This window comes from Euphorbia lathyris, chromosome 3 (assembly GCF_963576675.1).
Source record: "Euphorbia lathyris chromosome 3, ddEupLath1.1, whole genome shotgun sequence".
NCBI lineage: Eukaryota > Viridiplantae > Streptophyta > Magnoliopsida > Malpighiales > Euphorbiaceae > Euphorbia > Euphorbia lathyris.
In genome coordinates this window covers 18803144-18830244 of record NC_088912.1, presented here as the reverse complement: position 1 = coordinate 18830244, position 27101 = coordinate 18803144, and the positions used below count along the sequence as shown (strand labels likewise).

At 35.0% G+C, this 27101-nt stretch overlaps 3 protein-coding genes across 3 annotated transcripts; all 3 read right to left on the bottom strand.

Moving 5' to 3' along the window:
* Positions 1 to 7025: 7025 nt before the first annotated feature.
* Positions 7026 to 10678, bottom strand: LOC136222556 (uncharacterized). Its single transcript, XM_066010312.1, has 9 exons — positions 10301 to 10678; positions 9046 to 9232; positions 8815 to 8948; positions 8603 to 8715; positions 8125 to 8371; positions 7804 to 7959; positions 7631 to 7710; positions 7491 to 7540; positions 7026 to 7159 (listed from the first exon to the last, which is right to left on the bottom strand). The coding sequence occupies exons 1-9, from the start codon at positions 10676 to 10678 to the stop codon at positions 7026 to 7028; spliced, it is 1479 nt and encodes a 492-aa protein (XP_065866384.1).
* A 5712-nt stretch (positions 10679 to 16390) lies between these two features.
* Positions 16391 to 20302, bottom strand: LOC136222555 (uncharacterized). The gene is made up of 9 exons (XM_066010311.1): positions 19922 to 20302; positions 19138 to 19324; positions 18907 to 19040; positions 18693 to 18805; positions 17447 to 17696; positions 17170 to 17325; positions 17011 to 17090; positions 16871 to 16920; positions 16391 to 16524 (listed from the first exon to the last, which is right to left on the bottom strand). The coding sequence occupies exons 1-9, from the start codon at positions 20300 to 20302 to the stop codon at positions 16391 to 16393; spliced, it is 1485 nt and encodes a 494-aa protein (XP_065866383.1).
* A 3264-nt stretch (positions 20303 to 23566) lies between these two features.
* On the bottom strand, positions 23567 to 26806 carry LOC136222188 (large ribosomal subunit protein uL4-like). Its single transcript, XM_066009721.1, has 2 exons — positions 25615 to 26806; positions 23567 to 23846 (listed from the first exon to the last, which is right to left on the bottom strand). Exons 1-2 carry the CDS (start codon positions 26725 to 26727, stop codon positions 23733 to 23735), a joined length of 1227 nt encoding a protein of 408 aa, XP_065865793.1. The 5' UTR covers positions 26728 to 26806; the 3' UTR covers positions 23567 to 23732.
* Between the last annotated feature and the right edge of the window lie 295 nt (positions 26807 to 27101).

Sequence of the window (27101 nt, the reverse complement as noted above, 5' to 3'; positions counted from 1 at the left end):
TTGAAAGGATATGAAGGAGCTGGAGATGCTGAGGAAGATGAAGAAGCTGAGCAACCAGATGCTGAGCTTGAACATGAACCTGAAAAAGAAGTGGAGACTCATACTGAGTCTCCTAAGATAGCTCAGCCTGAGCAGAAGAAGAAGAAGAGGAAGGCTCTTGAAACCTGCTCTAAAGACATCCATGCTGTCCCCAAAAAGGTGAGACTTGTGTCTCAGGAAAAAGCTAAAGCTGACAAGGCTAAAGAGCAAGCTGAGTTAGCAGAGAAGAGAAAAAGGCAAGAAGAGCCTCAGGATGAAGAGGAAACCCCTGAATCCCCTTTGATGAAAAGGAAGATGGTTAACACCTTACAAATAGTTGAAACTGCACCACTCGACGAGGCTATCTCTACAGGTCATGGAACTAACCTAGACGAAGCAGCTGAGAAAGGAACTGAGCAACAAGCTGTAGATGAAACTCATGCTGAGGAAGAAGTTAATACTGAGCAGGAAGAACATACCAATGTTGAGAAATCTCAGGATGATGCTGAGCAGGGAAAAAGAGAAAGTAATGATGTTGAGGGTCATATTGAGCAACTTGTAGAAGAGGAGACAGTTGCTACTGAGTCCATCGACGAAATTCAAGCTGACCCTTCATCCCCAAAAGCTCCGACACGACGAAGACTTAAGAACAAGGCGCAAAAGCAAATTGATCTTATGGACGACTTTCCTATTGATGAGCTTGAAACCGATCTCTCCACAATCCAGTTCCAGTACTTCTCGAATGAGACTGAGTCACCACCAGAAAATCCTGTAGAAAAACAAGCCTCTGTTACTCAGGATGAGGAACAAGCCAAAAACCCTGAAGATCCAATCCAAGCTGCTCCAGGTGGCACACCTCCTGTTTCAACTTCACCTCTCCAAGCTGAGCAGATTAACTTATCTAATCAAACTCCACCTTCAACCCAACATATTGATGACTCAGCTCCAGAAATCCATCAAAGTCCAGTTACCAATCAAGGTACTCAATCTGGCAAAGAACCACCTCCTCCACCACCATCAAGCTCAATACCAGCCTCTGAGCCTAATGCTGATCAATTTGCATACTTGAATGCTACTGAGTCAGGACGCCGTGTCATTGCTTCTGCTCAGTCCTTGCTTCAAGATTTAACCACTCCTCAAGCTGATGCACACCAATCCACTCAAGCTGAGTCCTCTCAACTATCAGGTATTACTCAGCTTCTAAATGAACTCCGAGGCCTTAAGGATCTGGTCAGTGTTATTACTGCGGTTCAAACTCAGTAACCAAATCAAGGCCATATAGCCAAACTGACTGAAATGATGCTGACAATGGAAACCCATATGAATTCGCTTGAAGGCAAAATTCATCAACTGTCAGAAGTCAATCCAGGGTATACCACTTCCACTGAGCTTTAAAGCTATTTTGCTAAGCTATCAGCGGAACTGACCACCTCTAGCACAACTGCTAATCCTGAGTCTGCTACCTCTGCTGAGTTGCAAGACTGCTTTACCAAGCTAAATGCTGAGCTGACCAAATCGAGTACACCCGGCAATGCTGAGTTTGCCACCTCTACCGAACTTCAACAATGCTTCACCAAGCTTAATGCTGAGCTGACCAGTACACGTGACTTAGTATCCTCCTCTTCTCAGTGTACTATTGACCAACTAAGTGAAGCTGTCAGACTCCTCAACATAGACAGAGCACAGATGGATGTTGATCCAGTCTCCAACAGTGAACTCATGAGCTTTTCACAAGCTATAATGAAGGCAATGCGCATCAACAATGCCCAGCGGATGTTTTATGATTCTGCCTTGCTCAAAATGTACCATCAATCGTTTGGTCAGCTCACCGCCTCGCTCAGCAAATCCCATGAATGCCTCCTTAGCATGATCAGCAGCTCCCTTCGGGTTCCTAGGCATGTCCAGGACGATAGTGTACCAGTAATTGATGGCTTGGGTGAAAGCACTAAGAAGCTTCAGCGCTACTCCCATTATCTCTCATCTGCAGCTCGAAATGAAACCTTCCTCTACAAACCCGATGATGGCAAAACGGGGGAGACAAGTCAAAAAGGAACTCAACCTGCAGGTAATGCTTCAGGGAATAAAGAGAAAGGCAAAGGAATTGCTCAAGATGATCACTCGGCTCAGAAAAAGAAGAAGTAGAACTAGATATAGTCTAGTGAATGTTGTTTGTTTAGAACTTGCATAGAAACATTTATATGTTCTGCCTTATTGGTTAGCTTTATCTTTTCTTAAAAAATCTATGGCAAGTACAATTTCCTCAAACTGGTCGATCAAATTGAACAAACAAATTAAGAAGTAAAGAATACTCAGTTATAATAACACCTAGGTAATAAACTGAGTAAAAACATACTTAAATGATCAGATCTTGAAAAATCCAACATTTAACTAAATCAGCATACACAAGTGTCTTAAAACTAATCAAACATTGGAAAGTTTAGAATTAAGTTAAGACAACATATGCACCCCTTACGGGGGAGTCATTTCAAAAATATCAATCATGGCGTAACTTATAACTGAGTTCCGTAATTACGTATTTTGCCAACATCAAAATGGGGGAGTTTGTTGAAACACCTTTCCACAAGATTTTGATTTGACAAAATCATCCATGATTAAGAGGCAATTAAATTTAAATGTTTTGATTTAGTTGTACTAATGTGTTTGTTCAATATTGAGTGCAAGAATATATATATAAAGTAAAGACAGGACAAAAGTCAGCACAAGCAAAGCTGAGCAAAACGGAAACTCAATGTAAGCGGAGTGGAGTAGAACTCAGAAGCACAACGAAGCTGACTAAAGTTAAAGATTTCTTCAGAAGCGGTTAAACGGAACGGAGCTGACCAAGAAGGAACTCAGCTCAGAAGTTGAACATCCAAAGATAAAGCTGAGTGACAGTCAGGACAGCATGAAGGATCCGTTCACTAAAGGACAAAGTCTGCCAATCTTCTGCACCAATAATTGGAACCTCGAAGACACACAAAAGACTAATTCCAAGAGACATGGGTCATTAGATTATTGGTAAAAGACAACTAGCACAAAAAGATAAGCCAAACGCAAGAAGACAAACCTGACGCCTGAAGAAAACAGAGAAAGGGAATGGCGGAACAGTCTGAAGCTAACCAGAAATTGTTCTCTAAAAGAGCAGTTTTGGTGTTAACGGTAACAACAATTCAAAGGATCCAAATCTGCAATTTCCTTCTATAAAAGGACAATGAAGAACCTTGGATCATCACAAAAGCATCAAGAGAAAAATACAAAGAGAGAAAATCTTGAAAGCACTCAAATACAAAAAGATCTTACACCAATTTTTCTATTCTCTGTGTAAATGCTAGATTGATTGTTTTGTAATCATCTAAAGTGTTCTTTAGTATAAAAAGAACAAGTTTCGTGATCAATAGGAATATTGAGAGTGTTAAGCTGAGTGCCTGGTTGTAAGCATTCAGTGGTAGAGAAATCTAGGTGTTGGGTTGTAGCACTTAGTAGGAGTTGAGTAGACGAATAGAGGAAGGTACTCTTGCATATTCAACTGCCTTGTAATTGGTTTGTGCTCTACCGTTAAAGAGCTCAGTATTGGATTCAAAAAGCCCGGAGGACTCTGGGGGACTGGATGTAGGCAAAGAGGCCGAACCAGGATAAGTGATACTGAGTAATCTCTGAACTCTCTCTTATATTGTATGTGTTGTTTGCTATATTTACTCAGCATATAAATTGCCTAAGCTGACCTTGAGTAAATAAGTGGTGCTGAGTTAGAAGCTGACCTCCAAGAGTGTCAATTCTTAACTCACAAGAAAACAACTTTAGTCAACATCTGACTAAAGCTGTCTTGAAATATATCTCACCAAGCTGACCAAAAGCTGAGTTAATAAACTCTCAAAATAACTTCCAGTCAGCTTAATTAAAACGCAAAAAAGTTATATTAGTTCCTAACCCCCCCCCCCCTTGGAACTAATGACCAGGGACCAACACTAAACTCATATCCATCTTCTACAACTTCACCACAATATAAATATAGTATGCACACCACTTCATTCATTCATTAAGCTTACATTTTAACTTTGATTTACTGTTGTGTTCATCCTCAAGTCTTACCTCAAATTGATTTAGATATCAGAACAGATTAACCGGAAATAACACCCCTTTGACCTTCTTTCTGTCCGATTGTAGGTTTCGAAGTGGACTTTCAGGATTCAACCATATCACAATTATACGAAGAAAATGAGAATTTTTTTACTCTTCCTAAACATTTTATAACCATGTACTCCATTTCTTCTTACCATTCTAATATCAGACGAATATAAACTCGCAATGTGACACTTATGAAACCTGAACCAACACCCGAAGAAAAAGAACCCGTGGCGCTACCATAATAAAACTGGTCAAAATGTTTCCGTATTGGAAACTCTGACTCGAGAAGTCTCAAAAGGCAACCTGTTATAACAATCACACCAATCCCATGAATCACGGGTCTAGCGGGTTTGGGGGATATCAAGCTCCAATATTGGGGCATATCAATGCGTGACATGTAGCACATCCCACTCCTAAACTCATAACCATCTTCTACAGCTTGACCACGATATAAATATAATATGCACATCTCAATGTACACTACTTCATTCATTCATTAAGCTTATATCTTAGCTTTGATTTACTATTGTGTTCATCCTCAAGTCTTACCTCAAATTGACTTAGGCATCGAAACAGGTTAGTCGGACAACTGCCCCCATTTGACATTCTTTCTGTCCGATTGCAAGTTCTCAAGTGAGACCTTCATGATTCAACCACAACACAAATATATGAAGAAAAAGAGAAATGTTTTATTCTTCCTAAATGATATGGACATTTTGTCCCTATCTTTTTAGCGTGATTTACGGTTTATTTTAAGCTAATAATTAAGTTTAATTACAAAAATAAATGTGTCTTCGAATAAATAATGAAATAATAGTAAAAGTAGTGTTTTTAATAAATTTTCTCTTTTCTTTGATTAATTTTAGAAAAATAAAGCATCAAGTGATCTCGATGTTTTTGTAGTCGTATTTTGCAGGTTCGGAATAAACACAAGGGACGCGAAGAACAAAAGAAGAAATTGGAATTACAGCCTTTACCACGCGGAGCGTGCCACGTCACTACAAGAGTTCCCACTAATTCACGGCAGTCAACCCTACCGTTCTCACAGGGTCAACAAAGTCTACGTGGAGCATACCCCATGCCGCGCGGAGCGTAAAGAGTGTGAAACAGTTGATAAAACTGAGCCTCTAACACGCGGAGCGTGAGGCAGTGTTATTTCGAAGATGAGTTCCAGAGCCTCAACCACGCGGAGCATACCCTGATCTACGCGAAGCGTGGCTGAGTCAACGCCCTGGGGACTAGTCTATGTGTATGAGAAATCTGCAGCGAAATGGGGAAATGCCAGACACGCGAAGCGTGCCCCCAACCACGCAGAGCGTGCCATGTGAAATCAACAGCTTCAATATGAAATCTTCCAAAAGACTTGTGTATTTACGATTTTACCCTTGATGTGTATAAATAAGAGTGGTTAACACTCATTTTTGGGATTCAATTTTCCATGTACTAAAGTTCCTTACACCTTGAGAGCTTGTATAATCCTTCCGCTACGCCGCCGAAATTACGTTCCATTCGCATCCACCAAGCTTGAGAGTTCCACCTCCAAGTCCTACGAGACGACTTTGAGTCCGGTTAGCTAGTTCTAAGGGTCGATTCTTCTTCCCTTTCTACTTGTTAATTAGCTTGTACTCTTTCTATGTACTAGGCTTGGTTGTATTCCGTACTTACGCGTTCCACATTTATAATATATGATTTACAATTTCAATTTCACTATACGTGTTATTATTTATTGCTTGTTTTGATACTTATAATTGATTATTGTGTAGGTCGCTCACGAGCTCCGAAATCCACTAGGATTCACATAGGTGTTGCCTTACCGGAGTTGACAATCCGAAAATCGTAGGAATTGACGAGCCACGGAACTTACGGGCCCTAGTTTCTGATCCTAAGAGTTAGAGTCGCCTTAAGAAGGAATCACGACCCTAGAACCTCACGGAGTTGTTCGGTCTATAGATAGTTGTCTTTGCAAGAGTAAATTATTAACCGTATATGTTTTGAGTTGTTTGTCGTATGTTATAACTTATCATTACCCGTATCATTCCAAAAGGGCTTGAAATACATGAAAATTGTCTCACCCCTAGTTTAGGAGTAGTTTGTAGTTATCACCAAAACTCAAGTCAAAAGTATTCACCGCTTAAATAACGTATAAAACCTAGTAGTTTAATACTTGTAGTTATAAATCACGTGGATTCGATACCCGATCTTAACCGGAATTATTACTTGATACGACGGGGTACACTTGCCCCTACGTAGCGTCTAGTAGAATTAAAGCACCTAGAAAGATCATAATCATAGCACACACAATAATTTGCCGTCCTACTAGATTCTTTCATCATTAAACCTTTTGGAATCATATACTCCATTTCCTTTTACCCTTTAACTCAAGTGGTAAGGGCATCTTGGTCCACGAAAACCTAAACTAGCTTGACAACTAGCTAACTGACTTCTATGAAGAAGAGGAGATTGAGGTCTTTATCGTTTGAGCTCATGAACGGTTACTGGCCTATGTAAACAACCCCACTATTTTTTTTCGAGTTTTCCAGTATGGTAGCTAAACACTGAATAATATTTAATTTTCTAATAAAAAAGACAGTGTGATATACTGGAGTGGTTGAGTCAAAACAAAATATTCAAGAGTTAATGAACGAAATATATTAAAAATTGCAAATTATTTTTTGACTAAGCATCAAAGATAAGTATTTCCGTTATAAATTCTGTCATGTATATTTAATGACAAACACTTCCATATGTAATTCTTTATTTTATATATAAAAATTGCTGAAAAACTCCATGGAAATCAATTGATCATCCTAAACATAATCTCTGAATTCTGAATCCGTTACTAAGTCCGTAGACTTTAAACATTTGTTTTTAACTAATTTTTGTTAGTTATTTGTGGCAAGCTTAGCATAGTAGTCAGCAAGCCAAGCAGCAATAATTTTGATCTCTTTCTCTCTTTGCTCGACCAGCCACGCAGGATCATTTGGTGTAGGGTTTAATACATCCAAGCAATGAGCACCTAATTACCATACCCAAATCTCCATTAATAAATGAAAGAAAAAATTCAATTTGTTCAATTAATTTGAAGAATAATAAAAGGACCATGTCGGATAAATCTTATCCATTTAATTCAAAATAAATAATTAGATTTAATTTTTAAATATCTTAATTATAATTTTATTTTACTAAAATATCCCTATAAATATTTTGAAAATACCAATTATTTTGTTTGAGCAAAATGTGTAATGAAATTTTAAAATTTCGATTATTTATTTTTTGGTATTCAATTGTTAAACTTTCACTGTTTTAAAGATTAAGTTCTAGAAGATTAAATTATGAATAAAATCTACCTTGATCCGTATGAATGGCAACAATACTATCTGATATGTCCTCCAAGATTCTGCAGTCAAGAAATTAAAAATAAAAAGATTAATAAATATAATAATCAATATGATAATGAAATTGATTTAAAAGTTTATGTTTTGTTTACCCTCCAGCACTCCATGGATCACGAAGTCCATTGGAGAAAATGATGTTGCTTGCAAAATTTCCAAGGGCAGATTTAATATTCTGAAGATCAATTAATTTAATTGATTAGAATTAAAATTAATTAAAAATTAATTAATTCATTAATTAGGAAGATTAATTAAATAAAGAGCTTACATGACCACCAAATTCAATAGGAGCCCAATAAGGCCTAGGAGTAACACCAAACACTTGTTGACATTGTTTTGTGAAATTGTTGAGATCAAATGGTGATATATCAAACATCGTATTATTGTTATCTACACCGATGGGTAGTACCATCTCCGTGCATGTCTGAAACACATTAATATATCAATATGGGAATAACAGAAAAATACCACAGGTATCCACCTGCAAATCCGTAAAACCACATGGTATCTATTTGTAATTAACCCAAAATTAAAGGACTGAATGATGAGACAAGTATGCAATAAATGAAATGATAATTAACATATATACCTGCAATTCCCAGGCACTCATTTTGTACAAGGTATCATCATCAGATACATAATTACATCTTCCATCCCCAAAAATACTGGCATTAAGACCCCAAATAATCCGGCCAAGAACATCAGTCCCCGGTGGTGCTCCGTCAATGGCTTTGCATAAATTTTCCACATAATAATCTGGAGGATTGTCATATTGGGCTGAGCCCATGTACAATTCTGCTAGGTAGTCCTTGAGTTCTTTTGTCGAATTTAAAGGACTAAGAGAAAAAACATTTATTTAAATTCATATAAGATAAAAATTTCTTCAAAAGAATAAAGAATAGGAAAAAAAGATACTATTACTTGTCTACATTTGCTATTTTTTTAATGGACACAAATTTGTTTAAATTACAGATTCTATTCGGGGACGAAATTCTGTCGGAAATTTCATCTCTATATAAAATTCGTGGCAGATTCTGAATATCATTAACGACGGAAATTATATGTACCTGCAAACGTTGAACCTGTTGCCAAGATCCAAAAGACCATTAGGTTGAGCTGCAATCCTGTCCATTTCGGACCATGATTGTTTTATGGTGTTGTAACAGCTCTCACTTGTATTCTACACAAATCCAAATTAATTAAACATTAATTAAAATTAAGAAGCAATAATCTAATACAATTATGAGAACAAAAACAAGTTTAATTAGTAATTAATTACCATGAAATCGTTGGATACAACTACTTGGTATCCATCTTGGGGTGTGATATCCACAAAGTAGAGAATAGGAGCAGATGATGCCAAAGATCCAATTACAATATGAGGATATTTCATACGAAACCATGAGGCAAGCACTGAATAAAATTACCAAACTATTGGTTAATTCTAATTGTACAGGGACTTAAGGTGATCTTTTCCAAAATAAAAAGAAGAAATTATGTTTTGACTTACTTCCACCATATGAAGCTCCAACAGCAATAACAGGGGAATTTACAGCTGATAGGTTTTTTTTAACATCTGTAATAATTTGTGCATAATCTGCCAAAGCTTGTTCTGAGCTTAAATATCCAACAGTACTTGCATTTTTAAATGTTTCTTCTCTTGTTCCAAATGGTAATGATTCTCCGTAGTAACGATGCTGTAAAAAAAACATACATTAAATGATTTTTCATCTATCTATCTATCAATTTAAGTTTTTAGATCAAACTGTTCTTACTTTATATCAGAACTTCTTAGATCAAGCGATGAAAAGTTTGTAACAACTCTTTTTGTTAATAGAATTACAACATATGGTAAAATGAATACCTGTTTTGCGCGCTTTCTAAATCTAAAAGACATTTGTCACATTGGATTGAATAGTCTTTTAATAAGGTATTAAAACCTCTAAGATTTCAGAATCGAGAGTTTAAATCCTAATAACACATTTATTGATAAAATTTCATTATATGATTAAATGGACACGCACTTCAAGTCCTAGAGAAAATTACGTGCACAATATGAAGGAACCATTTGACTTCAAAGGTTAAGCTGAAAGGGTGTTAGCAGGGCCGGCCCTGGGCATAGGCCAGGGTGTGGCCGCCCAGGGTCCAAAATTCTAAATTTTATTAAATATATACTTTTTTTTTTGTTATCCATTCGGGTCTAAAAGTTATCAAACAATATGATATTTTAGGTCTAAAATGGGTCTAAATCTATTTTAGACTTTTAAATACAATTTAAGGGCCCATTATCTCTAATTTCGTCTGGGCCCATAAAATGTCAGGATCGGCCGTGGGTGTTAGACACGTATACAACACATGCCAATTTTACCATGTATTGAAATTAATCCCATTAATAAGTGACATCACCAAAATTCGAACTCTCGGTCAATAGATCTATGATACATAAGTACCATGTCAAGGAGCCAATTGGACTAAAAATTTGAATTGACGGGTAAGAATCAGTAATAAGTTTTATTATTGTCTCTAACACATCCATAAAGTGTGTATAATATAATCTCACTAATATTGTCAGGATTTAATCATGTTATGTAATCATTCAATCCAAAAGTTTAAACCATTAGATAAAGTTCAAAAATAAAATTATTATCTCTCACGTGTGATAGAGATAATATATACATTGTTATTGAATTTTACTTTGTCAGCTTAAACTTTTGATTTAACTAGTATTTAACGCGGAAGCTAAATACATAAATGTATGAACTCACCTCTATATATAATAACAACCCTTCAAAACGAGCTGCAAGTTCTGCTATGAAACCAACAAATAATATATCCCCTGCAACATTACTTTCTTCCCCTACATAAACAAAAATGGGAGAGCTCGTATTCGCGCCGCCCCAATACTTGAAATTCAATACATACCTATGTTGGAAAGTTGTATAACTCTCTGGATAATAGTTAAAATGATCGAGTGTCTGTGCATAATAATGCGTTTCATATTCTGGAGGGAGATCGGGGGAGTAAGAGAAGCTACTCGCCTCACGTCTAATTGCACTTAATTTTGGTCTTTGATGAGAATACGCAAATGATAGATATGTTGCAATTAGTAGTAGTAGGAATAGTTGAAAGTGTAATAATACCATTTTTGAAATATTACCTAAACTTTGCCTTGTAAATGAAATTTCTAACATGTTCTTATATATAAGTTCAGATTTTTGCCATTTAGCTTTGAATTGACATTGTAATATCCAACAACATCTTTGAGAGAATTATATATAGGTTTTGGGTTGTATTTGGAAATAAGTTTTCTAGAATCTGCCGTCCAAAAACTGCCAATATGCATAAATAAAAAAAGTACAACCATAGTCAATTTAATAGGGTAAATTACACCCACGATTACGATCTTTCAACTTTGCTCTTACTTTCGTTATAATTTTAGAACGAGTAAAAATCTGAACAAGTTAAAATGTATATCTAAACAAGTTTAGAAGGGGAGCTAATAAATCACTGTAATCAGTTTAAGAGGTCAATAGATCACTTTAAGCAAGTTTAAAAGACCAATATGTTATTTATAAACACGTTCAGGAGGCTAATTATGCAACTTTAAAATTTAAGGTGGTAATCGAATAGCAGGAAGCTCCTGATGTTTTAAGCCTAATTTTAATATATAGTCAAATACGTCACCATACAATATGGTCAAATATGTATTACAGTAATCATTTCGTTAAATTTTTAATGGATTTTTTTAATTTGGATTTATTAGTATAATGTAAAGTTGAATGATCAATTTCACCGGTGTATTATGTCACGGGGTTAGAATTTCTCGCAGAGGCATCTCCCGTGTAGCACCCCATCTCTACCGAGATTCAGCCTTTAATCACCTCTGACGCTCAGTGGTTTTCGCCCTCTTGTGGGTTCATCAGGAAAACGAGATCAGCTCCCAAACCAGTATAGTGCCTAGAGGCACGTCCATTCGTCCCAATCAAGTCTCAAACTAGCGACAAGCTCTCCAAACTCGATTTGGTCGGCATGTCTAACTCAAGATCGGGCACTACCTAAATAGCACGTACTCTTAATTGTAGCCGACCCGCATTCCCACGATTGCAATTGCCAGCAAGTATCTGCCTTGTTTGCATGCCAGGACATTTTGTATGTAACAATATTAACATCCACAATATATAGCATTAAACTATAGATTAAATTAAAATCCCATTAGTTCAATTTGACGTCTAGTCTAGAACTTTTATCCCTGGTCAAATAATAATCCGATTTGAACTAATTATTTTGAGAGATGAGATGTCAATTAATTAACTCTTGTAACTATGTTCTAGAATTATATAGTTGGATCAAGATTCTGATTATGACTTCTCTATTTTTTTTATTCAATAATAATAATTCTCTGTATTTTGACTCAATCCTACATGTATACAGATGAAACTGACAATCTAGCCTTCTGTTCTATATTCAGCTAGTGGTCTTGCTGAAACTGTTGGGCTTATGGAGACTAATATATAAGCCTAACTGAAGTAAATATCCTAGCTTGGTAGTGCCTCTGGACGTAGCCAGGTAAACAATTCTTGTGTGTTTGTTTATTTTTCGTTTATCGTAATTTCAATTATTCCTAACAACTGGTATCAGAGCGAGGATAATTACGATGGGAGACGGAAAAACCCCTATGGAGAAATTCGATGGTTCAGATTTCGGTTTCTGGAAGATGCAGATCGAGGATTACTTGTACGGTAAAGATCTGTACCAGCCTCTGGGTGAGCAGCCGGAGGATATGTATGATGAAGAGTGGAAGCTGTTGGACAGAAAAGCGATGAGCGTGATTCGCCTGTCGCTGTCCAGAAACGTGGCGCATCACACGGTGAAGGCAAAGACCACAAAGGAGATGTTGGAGATTTTGAGTTCGTTATACGAGAAGCCTTCCACGGGCAATAAAGTTCATCTGATGCGACGACTGTTTAATCTACAGATGACGGAGAATATAGGAGTGGCGACGCATCTGAATGATTTTAATATGACGATCACTCAATTAAGTTCTGTAGATATTGATTTCGGCGAAGAGGTATTAGCCCTGATTCTATTATCTTCTTTACCAGAAAGTTGGAGTGGCACGGTTACTGCCCTAAGTGCTTCAGCAGGGAAAGAAAAACTTAGGTTTGATGATGTCAGAGATTTGATTATAAGCGAGGAGATTCGCAGGAAAGAGTCAGGTTCCACATCTGGATCAGCCTTGAATGCAGAGAATCGGGGCAGGTCAGATCGCAGGTCAAAGCAGAATCGTGGCAGGTCTAAGTCCAAAGGGAGAGGGAAACCTGTGAAGGACAAGAGCCATATCAAGTGCTGGAAATTGTAATGAGAATGGTCATTACAAGAGTGAATGTAAGGCACCGCAGAAGGAGAAGTCAGTGAATTCAGCCAGCGAGGATTTTGGTGATGCGTTGATTCTGAGTAATTCAACGGCAGAAACAGCAGCAGAATCCCTGGTATTGAGTGTAAGAAGTCCTCTGGAGTCTTGGGTATTAGACTCAGGAGCTTCGTTTCATTCATGTAGTAGTGCAGATTTGATGGAAAACTATACCTCTGGGAAATTCGGAAAGGTTTATCTTGCTGATGATGAACCATTGGAGATTGTAGGGAAGGGAGATGTTTCGATCAAATCTCCGAATGGATCTGTGATAAAGCTGTCTGGAGTAAAGCATGTTTCTGGCCTAAAGAGAAATCTGTTGTCAATTGGGCAAATGGATGATGAAGGTTATTGTGTAATCTTTGCAGGTGGTGCTTGGAAAATGACCAAAGGAGCCATGGTGGTTGCCCATGGGTCATATTGTTTTTATCGTAATGGAATCACAAATACATCACTCGAGTTTTCTTTACAAATTCATGTAATGAGCATTACATAAATAATAGACATGAATCCCCATTACGACTAACTCTTTCATTTTTATTATTAATACTTATTATGCACAATTCTTATTAAACGATAAAACAAAAAACTAGAAAAACATAAAAAATGAAAAAAAACCATGAAAACTCCAAAATATGAAAAACGAAAAACTCGAAAAATGTGACGAAATATTACCCGTCATGATTTTTTTTGTTTTTCCGTCCTTTTTATTGCATTTTTCATGTTTTTCTCATTTTTCACGTTTTCATGTTTTTCGATGATTTTAATTGTATAAATAAAATTTTATGATTACATTTTAACTAAGCAAATATAAGTATTGTACCGGTAATTAAGTTTCATTATTTTTTTAGTTTGTCAACCAAACATGGTAATTGAATCACTATTCCATTACATTACATTACAATGTTGATTACATTACAAGTTTGATTATATTACATTGCATTACGTCATACTAAACGGACCCTTAGGGTTTCTTGAGGAGTATAAATATAGCATATTTCTTTGTAATCCGCATCTCTAAAATTATAGTAAAATATCCTGGCTTGGTAGTGCCCCCAGACGCAGTCATTCAAATTGAGTGGCGAACTGGGTAAACAATTCTTGTGTGTTTGTTTGTGTTTCGTTTATTGTAATTGCATTAATTCCTAACAGTTCAGTACTTACAAAAGATTGCAGTCAGACTAAGACTAAGCATGAGCTTAGCCTAGAAATAGAATAAGGTATAGGAGAGAGACCTGTGCATCCCTTGACTCTTCTTCATCTATGTCCTGTTTTGAGGGCTTTCAGCTATCAGTAGCCTCAAATTTCCTTCTAAGCCATTCCATTGCATTAGTTTCATGATTATGTATTTTCTGTATATTTATTTCTTTTTTTATCTCAACTGTTTGGTCCCTGTATGTATTTGAGCCCATAAATAAGCTATTAGCAATTTATCTTGTTGATTCATAGCTCTTTTTCCCATAAAAGTTAATAGAATATTTGTCCTTTTAGGTATGTGATAATTGGGAAATTTTTGTTAAGATTCTTACAGTTTTATTTATGTGGAGATTAGAAAATGAGTTCCAACATATTCAAGGGTTTCAATTGACTCTATTCGAGCTCTTTCTAAAATTTGGAGAAGTCTTTTATTATTTTATGATAGCAACGGTTTAAGTTCCACGTTATTTCTTTTTTGACTTGCGATTGCGACTTGATCGAGATTTACTTTTGTGCAGGACTAGTAAAGAGGAGAGAAAAAATAAGCAGACAGATGAAGGATGCACAACATGCTTCAAAGAAGTGAAAGATCAGATATGCTTAGCTCAATGACTTTATTTACATGAAGTTCAATTGTCAATTAGCTTTTGGGTATAACAGTTTTAATTTTAATTTCGTGACATTTTTGGATATATTTAAACTTTAGTCACTTTAGTTATGTTGATTTCAGATTTCGTTATTTTTAGTTTGAATATTGACCATATTGGTGTAAATTGTACTGAAATTTTATTTCAATGGTATGGTGTATGTGGTTATAATTATTTTGCTAGCACAATACAAAAAAAATAAATTATATAGCATTTCTAATGAGAAAGTTACCGACAAAATATTCGTGTAAAAATTCGTGCTTTAAAATGTTTAGAATGGATTGCCGACCGTTTTCTGTCAGTAAATCGTTTTGTTTTCTTTTTAAATGGATTCTAGCGGCGGTTTAAACCGCCATTAAAAAAGCTTCACTAATAAAAACCTTACCCCGCCGCTCTGATAAAACCGTCGCTAAAGTAGATACGACGGTTGAAACTGTCGGTACAGAAGAAAACATCCGTCGGTAAAAGGTTATTTTTTTGTAGTTGTTGTAGTCCTATTAATTAAAATTAGGGAGAAGTTAAAACAAAAACTTTATATTTTACACTTTGATACTTTAGGAATTATAGAATATTTTTTCCGACAAAAAGATATATGTGATTTTCAACATTAGTAAACGAGAATTCTTTTATAGCACTGCTATTGTTATGGCAAATAAAAGAAGGTGAAATGAGTTGAAACGAATGGAGCTTTCATGGTATTAGAGCATATGGTGTTTACTTGAAAGTTTTCTTCTGAAATTTTAAAATCTACAAATTAATGAGGACCGTTTGTTCCTAAAAGCTCTGATACCATGTCATGGAACCGATTGAACTAAAAGTTCGAGCTAATAGTTAAGACCCAATCATAGATCTTAATTATATTAATCTGTGACAATCGACATTTCTTGGCACATCATTAATGTCTTGGAAAACAAAGAAGTAGAGTACAACCGGTACATCTTCAGTTGAAGCTGATTACAGAGCTATGTCCACAACATCTTGTGAGCTTAAATGGCTCAATTATTTGATTCAAGAATTTCAAATATCTCACCATTTACTTATTCCACTTAATTGTGATAGTGAAGCGGAAATATATATTGCTACGAACCCCATTTTTTACGAAAAAATGAAACATATTGATATCGACTACCATATTGGTAGGGAACATCTAGTGTCAGGTTTAGTCAGTACTCTTTTTGTCCCCACACATTCAATCAGCTGATTTTTTCACTAAGCCTCTTATAATCAAATGTCTTATGCTTTATCGAAAATGCAAATGTCTGCAAGTTCTTCAAACTTGGAGATTACACTTGGTGAAAGTCGCACTGAATCGTGTGATATACACATCCAAAAAAAAATATATATAAAAAACTACAAATTCTTTTTTTGACTAAGCATGTCGTTGTTAATTTCAATGACAAAAGTTAATATTTAGTGACGAACACTTAGTGATTATTTATCATATATTATAAAAATGTTGAAAATCTCCATGGAAATTGTGTATAAAGCTCTAAATTTTTTTCCTCAAATCATCCAAAAAATATTAATTAAGCATCCCAAAAACTCTGTCAGTGAATTCTAAATCCGTCCTGCACATACGGATTTGATTTTAACTAATTTGTTTAGTTATTCGTGTCAAGCTTAGCATAGTAGTCAGCAAGCCAAGCAGCAATAACTTTGATCTCTTTCTCTCTTTGCTCAATCAGCCAGGCAGGATCATTTGGTGTAGGGTTTAGTACATCCAAGCAATGAGCACCTAATTACCATAACCAAATCTCCATTAATAATGAGAAAAAAAAAGATATTCAAATTGTTCAATTAATTTGGAAAATAATAAAAGGATCATGTTGGATAAATCTTAAACATTTAATTCAAAATAAATAATTAGATATAATTTTTAAGTATCTTAATTATAGTTTTATTTTACTAAAATATCCCTATAAATATTTTGAAATACTAATAATTTTGTTTGAGCAAAACGCATAATTTAAAGTTTCAAGAATGAAATCTTTGATTATTTATTTTTGGATATTAAATTCTTAAACTTTCACTGTTTTAAAAATTAAGCTGTTGAAGATGATTAAATTATGAATAAAGTCTACCTTGATCGGTACGAATGGAAACAATACTATCTGATATGTCCTCCAAGATTCTGCAGTCAAGAAATTAAAAAAAAAAGATTAATTAATGTAATAATCAATATGATAATGATGTTTGATTTAAAAGTTGAAGTTCTATTTACCCTCCAGCACTCCATGGATCACGAAGTCCATTAGAAAAAATGATGTTGCTTGCAAAATTTCCAAGGGCAGATTTAATATCCTGAAAATCAATTAATTAATTAGAATATAAAATAAATAATTAATTACAATTAGGAAGATTAATTAAAAAAGGAGCTTACATGACCACCGAATTGAATAGGAGCCCAAAAAGGCCTAGGGGTAACACCAAACACTTGATGACATAATTTTGTGAAATTGTTCAGATCAAATACTGATATATCAAACATTGTATCATTGTTATCTACACCGATGGGTAGTACCATCTCCGTGCATGTCTGAAACACATGTATATATGTTAGTTAATTACGGTGGTGATTTTTACATGACAGTGATTGACCAAATGAATTTGGTCGGTCACCGTTAGATCTAGACTTGTTAGATAATTAACATATATACCTGTAAATCCCAGGCGTTCATCTTGTACAATGTATCATCATCGGTTACATAATTACAACTTCGATTCCCGAAAATAGTAGTGGCATTAAGACCGGCAATAATCCGGCCAAGAACATCGGTCTCCGGTGGTGCTCCATCAATGATTTTGCATAAATTTTCCACTAAATAATCAGGAGGATTGTCATATTGGGCTGAGAACTTGTATAAAGTTGCTAGGTACTCCTTGAGTCCATGTGTTGAGTTTAAAGGACTTCGAAATAATGATCAAAGAGAAAAGACAAACAAAAAAAAGACTTATTTAAGTTCATGTGACAAAAAAAATTGTTCAAAAGAATAGGAAAAAAAGCAGTGGCGGATCCAGAATTTTATATATGGGTTTAGCCTTACCACTGGTGTCGGAGTTAGATTTATGGAAATGGAGGAAATTTCTAAACTTAGCAATTTTATTTTTAGCCTCCAACAACCTAAATTTTATTTGAACTCGGAACCTCCAATGACTTTTATTTTTCGATACATTAGGCTCTTGTTAAAAGTCATCACCTGAAATAGTGTTGAAGTTTTATCGACTTGTGCTTATAGCTAGTTGGCAACACTACTAGAAAATAGCCGTTTTGTTATGGAATCATCTCGACGGAACAAAACCGTCGAAAATATTTCGTAATTTTCCATCCCATTATTTGGATGGCTTCACTATTCTGTCACGAGTCACGACTGTAGTCTTTCTACCGTCGGTAATTTCCACACAAAATTTCTTTTGAAATTTTTTTGACAAACAAAAAATCATTCAGTGGTAGAACCAGAACTAAATACTCGAGTGGTTAATGGATAAAAATTTGTTAAAAAAACTATAGATTCTTTTATGGGACTAAGAATCAACAACGAAAAATACTGTTTCGTCAGTGTATAAAATCCGTGACAGATTCTGAATATCATTAACGACGGAAATTATATGTTTAGTGATGCAACTTCCATCATATAATTATATAATTTTTTTCATGGGGGGAGGGAGTCGACGACCCCCTATCCCTCCACCACTGCAATCATGGAACACAATTTCCGCCCCGTGTTCCATTGGAAAAGCGAATTCAGACAAAAGATAGTGATGAATTGGGCTTGACCAGATAATGACATGGAAGTTTTTGGTTCACGATTGCATTGACTTATTCCACACTAACCTGATAATTGACATAACACGAACACGATCTATTTTAAGAAGAAATGTAAATAGGAGTTGTTAGTGATTTACTGGCAAACGTTGAACATGTTGCCAAGATCCAAAAGACCATTAGGCTGAGCTGCAATTCTGTCAATTTCGGACCATGATTGTTTTATGGTGTTGTAACAACTCTCACTTGTATTCTACACAAATCCAAATTAATTAAACATTAATTATAATTAAGAATCAATCTCATTAATCCAATTATGAGAAGAAAAACAAAGTTTAATTAGTAATTAATTACCATAAAATCCTTGGATACAACTACTTGATATCCATCTTGGGGTGTAATATCCACAAAGTAGAGAATAGGAGCAGATGATGCCAAAGATCCAATTACAATATGAGGATATTTCATACGAAACCATGAGGCAAGCACTGAATAAAATTACCAAATTGCTGATTAATTCTAATTGTACAGGGACTTAAGATGATTTTTTCCATAATAAAAACAAGAAATTATTTTTTGACTTACTTCCACCATATGAAGCTCCAACAGCAATGACAGGGGAATTTTGAGCTGATAGGTTTTTCTTAACATCTGTAATAATTTGTGCATAATCTGCTAAAGCTTGTTCCGAGCTTAAATATCCGTAGGTAGTAGCATTTTTAAACGTTTCTTCTCTTGTTCCAAATGGTAATGATTCTCCATAGTAACGATGCTATAAAAATAACATATACATGAGTCAAACAGTTCTTTAACGTGATACTAGAACCTCGTAGATCAAGCGATTGAGAGTTTGAATTCTAACAACTCTTTTTTGGTAGTAGAATGAGTCTACGTACACGTTTCAAATCTAAAAAATTATCACCTTGGATTGAGTGGTGTTTTTATTCCGGCATTAAAACCTCTTAGATTTAAAACTCAAGAGTTCAAATCCTAATAACACCATTTATTGATAAAATTTCATTTGACACACGCTTCAAGTCCTAGAGGAAATTTCGTGCACGGTGCGGAGGAACTATTGAAGTTTAAAGATTAAGCTGATAGGTAAAGTTTGATAATAGTATTTATAGCTTAATACATCATGAGTCCCTTGCACTTGATCCTAAAAACCAATTAACCCGAGTGCCTCTTTAATCCCTAGACTTGCTTAACATGACATGATTAGCTCCGGAATCCACATAGCAGAACAAGAGAGGATTGAGATAAATTGAAATGTATATCACTTGAAGCAACTCGATGGGGTCAATAGATCTATATAAACAATTTTAAGAGGCAAATAGACCACAATGAATAAATAATTACATGAACTCACCTCTATATACAATAATAACCCTTCAAAACGAGCCGCAAGTTCTGATATGAAACCAACATATAATATATCCCCTTCTATATCACTTTCTTCCCCTACATAAACAAAAACGGGGGAGCTCGTATTCGCGCCGCCCCAGTACTTGAAGTTCAATACATACCTCTGTTGGAAAGTTATATAACTCTCCGGATAATAGTTAAAATGATCGAGTGTCTGTGCGTAATAATGTGTTTCGTATTCTGGAGGGAGATCGGGAGAGGACGAAAAGATGCTCGACTCGCGTCTAATTGCACTTAATTTTGGTCTTTGATGAGAATATGCAAACGATAGATATGGTGCAATTAGTAGTAGTAGGAGTAGTAGCTGAAATGGTACTAATGCCATTTTGAAATGTTTCCTAAACTTTGACTTGTGATTGAAATTTCAACATGTTCGTGTATATAATAAGTTGAGATTTTTGCCCTTTTGTTGTTGAATTTAGTATTGAAATGGTATTGTAATATCCATCAACAAGTTCATCTTCTTTGGGAGAATTATATATAGGTTTTAGATTATATATAGTACTAAGTTTTTCTAGAATCCGGCCGGCAAAAAAACAACTAATATGCATAAATAAGAAATGGACAACCATAGTCAATTTAATGGGATAAATTACACCCATGGCCTCTAAACTTTGCTTTTTTATTATGGTCTCTAAACTTCAAAATTGCACATTATAGCATATTAACTTTGCTAACACTCAAAACTACGTCGTTTTGAGTATAAAAAATAAAAAAAAAACGCTGCTTTTCATGAGGTTCAAACCTTGGATCTTTCAATTACACTCCACAGTGCTTACCACTGAGACAATTGTTTTTTTATGTATTTATGTTGCGCTCTGCTTAATATATCATTCTCATTGGAGCTTCTATTGTTTAATATTTGACGCATTCACTTATTAATATCGATTAAATATGCATAATAATGAATTATTAATAGGAAAAAAAAAAGAAATGGGCATAATAATGAATTATTAATAGAAAAAAAATCCAAGAACATGCTCCGATTTTTTATTTATTTAATTCCTTTATATTTTTGTAATTTATGTTATATAATAAAATATATTTTTTAAAACATACGTTAGAACATATATTTTAACTTTTTTTTTTGAAACAACATACATTTTAACTTTTAAAACACGAACTATGAAGTTTAGAACGTACGACATATTTTTTAGAACATACGTTATGTTTTTTAGAACATGTGTTATGTTTTTTTCGAACATGAGTTATAAATTATATTTTTGGAACAAATGAAAAAACGATCCAAATATCTACTGATTTTTTTAAAATATTATACTTAATTTTTGGAACACAAACTATAAATTTTAGAACATACGTTATGTTTTTTTGAACATACGTTATGTTTTTTAGAACATGTGTTATGTTTTTTCGATATGAGTCATAAATTATATTTTTGAAACAAATGAAAAAACGATCCAGATATCTACTGATTTTTTTAGAACATTATACTTAATTTTTAGAACACAGACTATAAACTTTAGAACATACGTTATGTTTTTTAGAACATATGTTATGTTTTTTCGAACATGAGTTATAAATTATGTTTTTGGAACAAATGAAAAAACGATCCAGATATCTACTGATTTTTTTAGAACATTATACTTAATTTTTGGAACACAAACTATAAACTTTAGAACATAAATTATGTTTTTTAGAACATACGTTATGTTTTTTAAAATATGTGTTATGTTTTTTCGAACATGAGTTATAAATTATATTTTTGGAACAAATGAAAAAACGATACAGATATCTATTGATTTTTTTAGAACATTATACTTAATTTTTGAAACAGAAACTATAAACTTTAGAACATACGTTATGTTTTTAGAACATACGTTATATTATTTAGAATATGAGTTATAAATTATATTATAGAACAAATGCAAAAATGGTCCATATATTTACTGGTTTTTTTAAAAACATTATACTTAATTTTTAGAACACAAATTATAAAGTTTAGAACATATGTAACAATATTTAGAATATCGTCCTTAACATTTTAAAACATAAATTACAAAAATATAGAGGAATTAAATAAATAAGAAATTAGAGCATGTTCTTAAATTTTTTTTATTAATAATTCATTATTATGCATATTTTTTTCCTATTAATAATTCATTAGTATGCACATTTAATCGATATTAATAAGTACATGCGTCAAATATTAAACAATAGAAGCTATAATAACAGTGGTATATTAAGCAGAGCACATTATAATACACAAGAAAAGCAATTAGCTCAGTGGTAAGTAGTGTGGAGTGTAATTGAAGGGTTCATGGTTTGAACCCCATGAGAAGTAGTGTTTTTTTTTATACTCAAAACGACGTAGTTTTGAGCGTTCTCACCATAAGGAACCCCATGAGAAGTAGTGTTTTTTTTTTTATACTCAAAACGACGTAGTTTTGAGCGTTCTCACCATAAGGAAATGTTCTCACCTAAAAAACAATGGATCATGCTAATGTTGTAAACAAATCTATAAATATTTAAGGCAAGAAAGTCATTTACTTTGACCAACCGCATTTATTGGATAACAAACTGTCGGCAAAGTTACCATACACAATAAACAACAATCCATCAATCTACACAGTTTTGATCACATGGACCTTAATAACCATGCAATATTAGATCATTCACCGTTAGATTTAAACTTATTAGAATCATAAGATGGAGATTCAAAGGTTTAATTTTAACAGACCTACATCTAAAGGTGAATGACCGAATTCACTTGACCATTATGACCATTAAGATCCATGTGAATATTACTGTATCACTAGATTACACCTTCGAGATTAGGAGTCCATTATTACATTTAACCACAAGCACTAAAGACCAATATGCAATCCAGATACTAAAAATCAAATCAACCAGTAGAGTAGCACATAATTCAAATTTTACAAATGTCAACAACCACATGCCAAAAAACCAGTCCATCAATGTAACCATATGAATTTTTTTGAAATTAACCCTTATTTTTACAATTCAAATAGCAGCAAAACAATTCTTCAAATGAATCCATTGACATTACCACACTTTCTTTCAACATTGGAACAACCTCATTTTCATCTAATTTCACTCCTTTTTTTTATTGTTCTTCCAGGATCGGACTAGTCCCTCCCGATTTAAAAAAACTAACAGTCCACTAACCTAAACAGCTCCGGACTCAACAAAGCTCAACGATTCAGAAAAAATATCAAATTCTGGTGTTGTAACTCAGATAATACTCTTCTGAATCAAAATCTGGTGTTGCAACTCAGATAATACAGCACCTGATTCTGAAGAAGAGCATATAGAAGATGGCAAAGAAATAGAAAATGAAGAGGTAAAAAATAAGGGAGAATGAAGACAAGGAGAATAAAGAACAAGATATTTCTGATAAAACTGGTCGAAGAAGCACTGAAAAACAAACATCCTAGACTTCGATAAGGGCAGCATATTACCAACTTCAAAGGCCATTTTGACCATTAATTCATTTTTCTTCCATCACTGGGACTGTGCAAGATGAAAATCTCAGACAGTTTGGCAATGGACAATACATCCATGATTGGAAGTTTAGGGACACAAAATCAATATCAACTTGCAATTCAAATTTCAAACAAAACAACAAATGCCACTTATGTAATAAACCATTAAATATTAATTCCAGTACCTTATGTTGAATGAAAAATCTTAAGCCTAACAAAACCAGGATAAATGTAGCAGCTACTATAACAAAACAAAGCTTGTCCAACAGGATTTGAAATGAATTGATCAAATTATTGGCTAACATTCAGCCACTTCGAGAAGATGTCGAACTCAGCATAATCACTATCAGAGATCATGGTATTGTACCATGCTTTGCCGGCAGCTTTGATGGCAGCTGCCTCCTCCTGTAAGATTCAATGCAAAATAACAGAGGAATTAACAACCAAGAAGTGAAGTTAAATAACATAAGAATCACAATATATCAAACAAATACAAGACATAAAATTAGAAGACTTTGACTGTCTATCACGATAGTATTTAGAGACTGAGATTTCTCATGTCACACATTTGTTAGGTCTTCATTTAGGGGTTTTCCTATTCAGCTGAGTCGCATCATCTGCCCACACAGTCGATCATATTTCTATATTGTGGTTCTGCGTGGGCAAATGACGCGGCTCCCCCAAATAGCTAAACCAATACCTAAAAAAGGTGTGAAATAGAACCCATAAACCATGAGCCCAGCAAACAAATATTAAAAGAGTTTGCCTGTCTATTCACAATAGTATTTAAAGATCAAACCCTGTAAAATCCGCTGTCATATAACACATTCAAATCCATATATCATGCTAGTGCCGAAACCAAAACATTCAACTCAGTTCATTGCAAAAAGTATACAGAACAACTTTTTCGACTACAATATCACATATTAGCCATTTTCTATCAATATATCAAGCAATTAGACCTATTCCATGTGGTACCAGCTGGCTGGAATTAAAATGCTGGTAATAACAGTAACCAGGATTTTATTAGACAAAAAAATTAACAGGTCGAACAGGTAATATAACATGTAGTATTTAGCAGAAACAGAAGCGAAAGTGCATCTCATAGAAATAGCACACATAATCAAACTGATCTATGTAATATAAGGTTAACAAGAAGATAAAAATATAAATAGTAACTCTGCCCCAAAAAGCCCAAAAAACAAAAAGTTTAAGAAGTCCCAGTTAAGAAGGAAAAATGAATCTTGAATCCAATGAATTATATTATGAGAAGGCAAATGGTGGAGCTCAAGAAGTTAGTGGAAGAAGGAAAAATGAAGTACATGGACTATCTGAAGCAAGTCCTAACACAATAAATAGGGCACAAGTTCATCCCATCACTGCACTCCAAATGGAATGGTCACTTTAGACCCGTGGCATTGAGAAAGATGTCATCCCACTTGCAGGTGAAATTAGCTAAGCTTCATTGCTTGTTTACCAAACAGAAATCTCTAGCATGAGAATTAAGCTAACAATAGAAGAGCTGAACGAGATTTCTGATGTTGTGCCAATCAACGAAGTAGCTTAAGTTAGATCCTATAATATGAACCATACCTAGAATTTTGCTAATACACCATTCCCCTAAAATGCAGAACCAGCTATCTGATATATATATGTCCTGAGGGATGGTGCAAGTTCTTTTTGAATGAAATAAATTTCCCGCTCAACTGATTAGGGGGTTAATCTAATGAAGAATAGTTAATGCTTGTGTGGGTATGTCACAGACCAGTTCTGGTTTTTGATCCACTGCATTTTCATACTCACTGCATTTGCAAATGGAATAGTCTAGGTCCTGTGACATTCACCCAAATTATCACACGAGTAGCGAATAAACTAGTTATTGATCCAATTGTATTAGACCAATTTCTATAAAATACTAAGACACCTATTCAAGCATGTTTTTCTATCCATAATGCCTTGAAATTTTCAAATCACAACATCAATCAATCAATCAACTCTACATACTTTGAAGCCAAATCCTGTCCTACAAGCAGACAATCTAAAGAACAGATCACACGAAATAGAGCATCTAAGGAAATAGAACAAGCAGAATCCACAAAGCAATATATATCAATGAACATGTTGATCAAAACTAGTATATCTTAAAAATCAAGGCAATAGTAAGTTGAAATACCTTTGTAGCTGTCTTTCTCTTTCTGTCCAATTTCTCCTTCTTCGACTTCACTCGCTCTGCCTCTGCCAAAAGAGACATCCTCCTAGCTGTTTTAGCGTACGGATTCAACTTCAACATCGAGTTCAAATTCTTCAGAGGATTCTTCTTTAATGGGGCCCTCTTGATACCCTTCTGAATAGGTTTCACTACTGATTGAACTTCATCCGAATTGATGATTCTAGCAAGGTCGGCATTCACCATCTTAGACCTAGGTAATACATACCCCTTCTTCTTCTCCGATAACTTGTCAAATGACCCGTACACAGAGTCAAGCTTCTCGAAAGCAGATTTTGTCCAGATCACGAACCGACCAAGATGGCCACCTGGAGCAAGCTTAAGGAGGTTGAGCCGATCAACATTGGCTATCTCAACACCCGGAATGTTTCGGAAAGCTTTAACAAGCTTAGCACCTTCACTTCCATACACAATCAGTGGACCTTTCCGAGAAATGTATCGACGATTTCGCATCTTCCCCTTTCCAGCTCTGATAGCGTGGCTATCTTTAGCCTTCTCCACATCAGCATAAGCCCCGATATCCTTCAACAGCTTGATAGCGGCAGAAGTCTTCTCTAGAGATTCAGCAGAATCACTGATCACCAGGGGCATCTCCGGCACCGTTTCAATTTTGTGGCCACGAGCCATCACCAGAGAGGGAATGGCTGAGGCTGCTATGGCTGTAACAACAGCATACCTTTTCTGATTAAGGTTCACTCTCCGATGCCACCTTCTCCAGATCTTGGTCGGAGCAAACATGCGTCCTCCACGACACATATTTCCGTAAGCTCCTTGTCCTGCCCGGTGAGTACCACCGCCAGGAACACGGGGGATACGCGAAACTGCACGACCAGTTCCCCAGGATTCGGCCGAAGTCTGGTGGCCGGCGCTCTTGGATACGGCATATGGCTGACGGCTGTTTTTGGACATATTGCTATGCACAAAATTAGCAATGTCTGGACGGATTGAAGCTTTCATCACGTCTGGAAGGATCACGGTTTGTGAAGAATCCGCCATTTCATTTAGAGATGGCAGAGATTGGACAGTAACAAGAGGCCGGGCGGCGGCAGCGGCGGCCATGGCTGCTCTGTGTGTGTGTGAGGGGTAGCAGTGAAGGGGAAACTAGGGTTTGGGATAGTTTAGGGTATTGGCGAAATGAGAATGAGTCATTTTTATAGTTGTTTCTTTCTGGGATAGAATGACATATTTGCCCTTCATTATTTTTTGTAATCCCATAGTTACCCTTATGCAGCGTCTTGTATTGTGTTGCTCAGCGTTTGCTCGCTCTTGGAACACTGGATGAAATTGTCCACATCCTTGGTAATGTAACCAGGTGAGTAATGATCCTTTGAGCTGCGATATCGTTGAATTCAATTTGTATTGGAATTTTATATTTTAGGCTGCCTTTACGGTTTTTTTTAGTATAATCTATTATAAATATATAATAGCCGAAA

Coding starts and splice junctions, on each gene's coding strand:
- LOC136222188 (XM_066009721.1), bottom strand. CDS start 26,727: ATGGCCGCCGCTGCCGCCGCCCGGCCTCTTGTTACTGTCCAATCTCTG. Junction 23,847..25,614: donor AGAGAAAGACAGCTACAAAG/GTATTTCAACTT, acceptor TGAATCTTACAG/GAGGAGGCAGCTGCCATCAA.
- LOC136222555 (XM_066010311.1), bottom strand. CDS start 20,302: ATGGCATTAGTACCATTTCAGCTACTACTCCTACTACTACTAATTGCA. Junction 17,326..17,446: donor TGAACGCCTGGGATTTACAG/GTATATATGTTA, acceptor CATGTGTTTCAG/ACATGCACGGAGATGGTACT. Junction 17,091..17,169: donor CTATTCAATTCGGTGGTCAT/GTAAGCTCCTTT, acceptor ATTGATTTTCAG/GATATTAAATCTGCCCTTGG.
- LOC136222556 (XM_066010312.1), bottom strand. CDS start 10,678: ATGGTATTATTACACTTTCAACTATTCCTACTACTACTAATTGCAACA. Junction 9,233..10,300: donor GGTTGTTATTATATATAGAG/GTGAGTTCATAC, acceptor TTTTTTTTACAG/CATCGTTACTACGGAGAATC. Junction 7,160..7,490: donor TGCCATTCATACGGATCAAG/GTAGATTTTATT, acceptor TATGGTAATTAG/GTGCTCATTGCTTGGATGTA.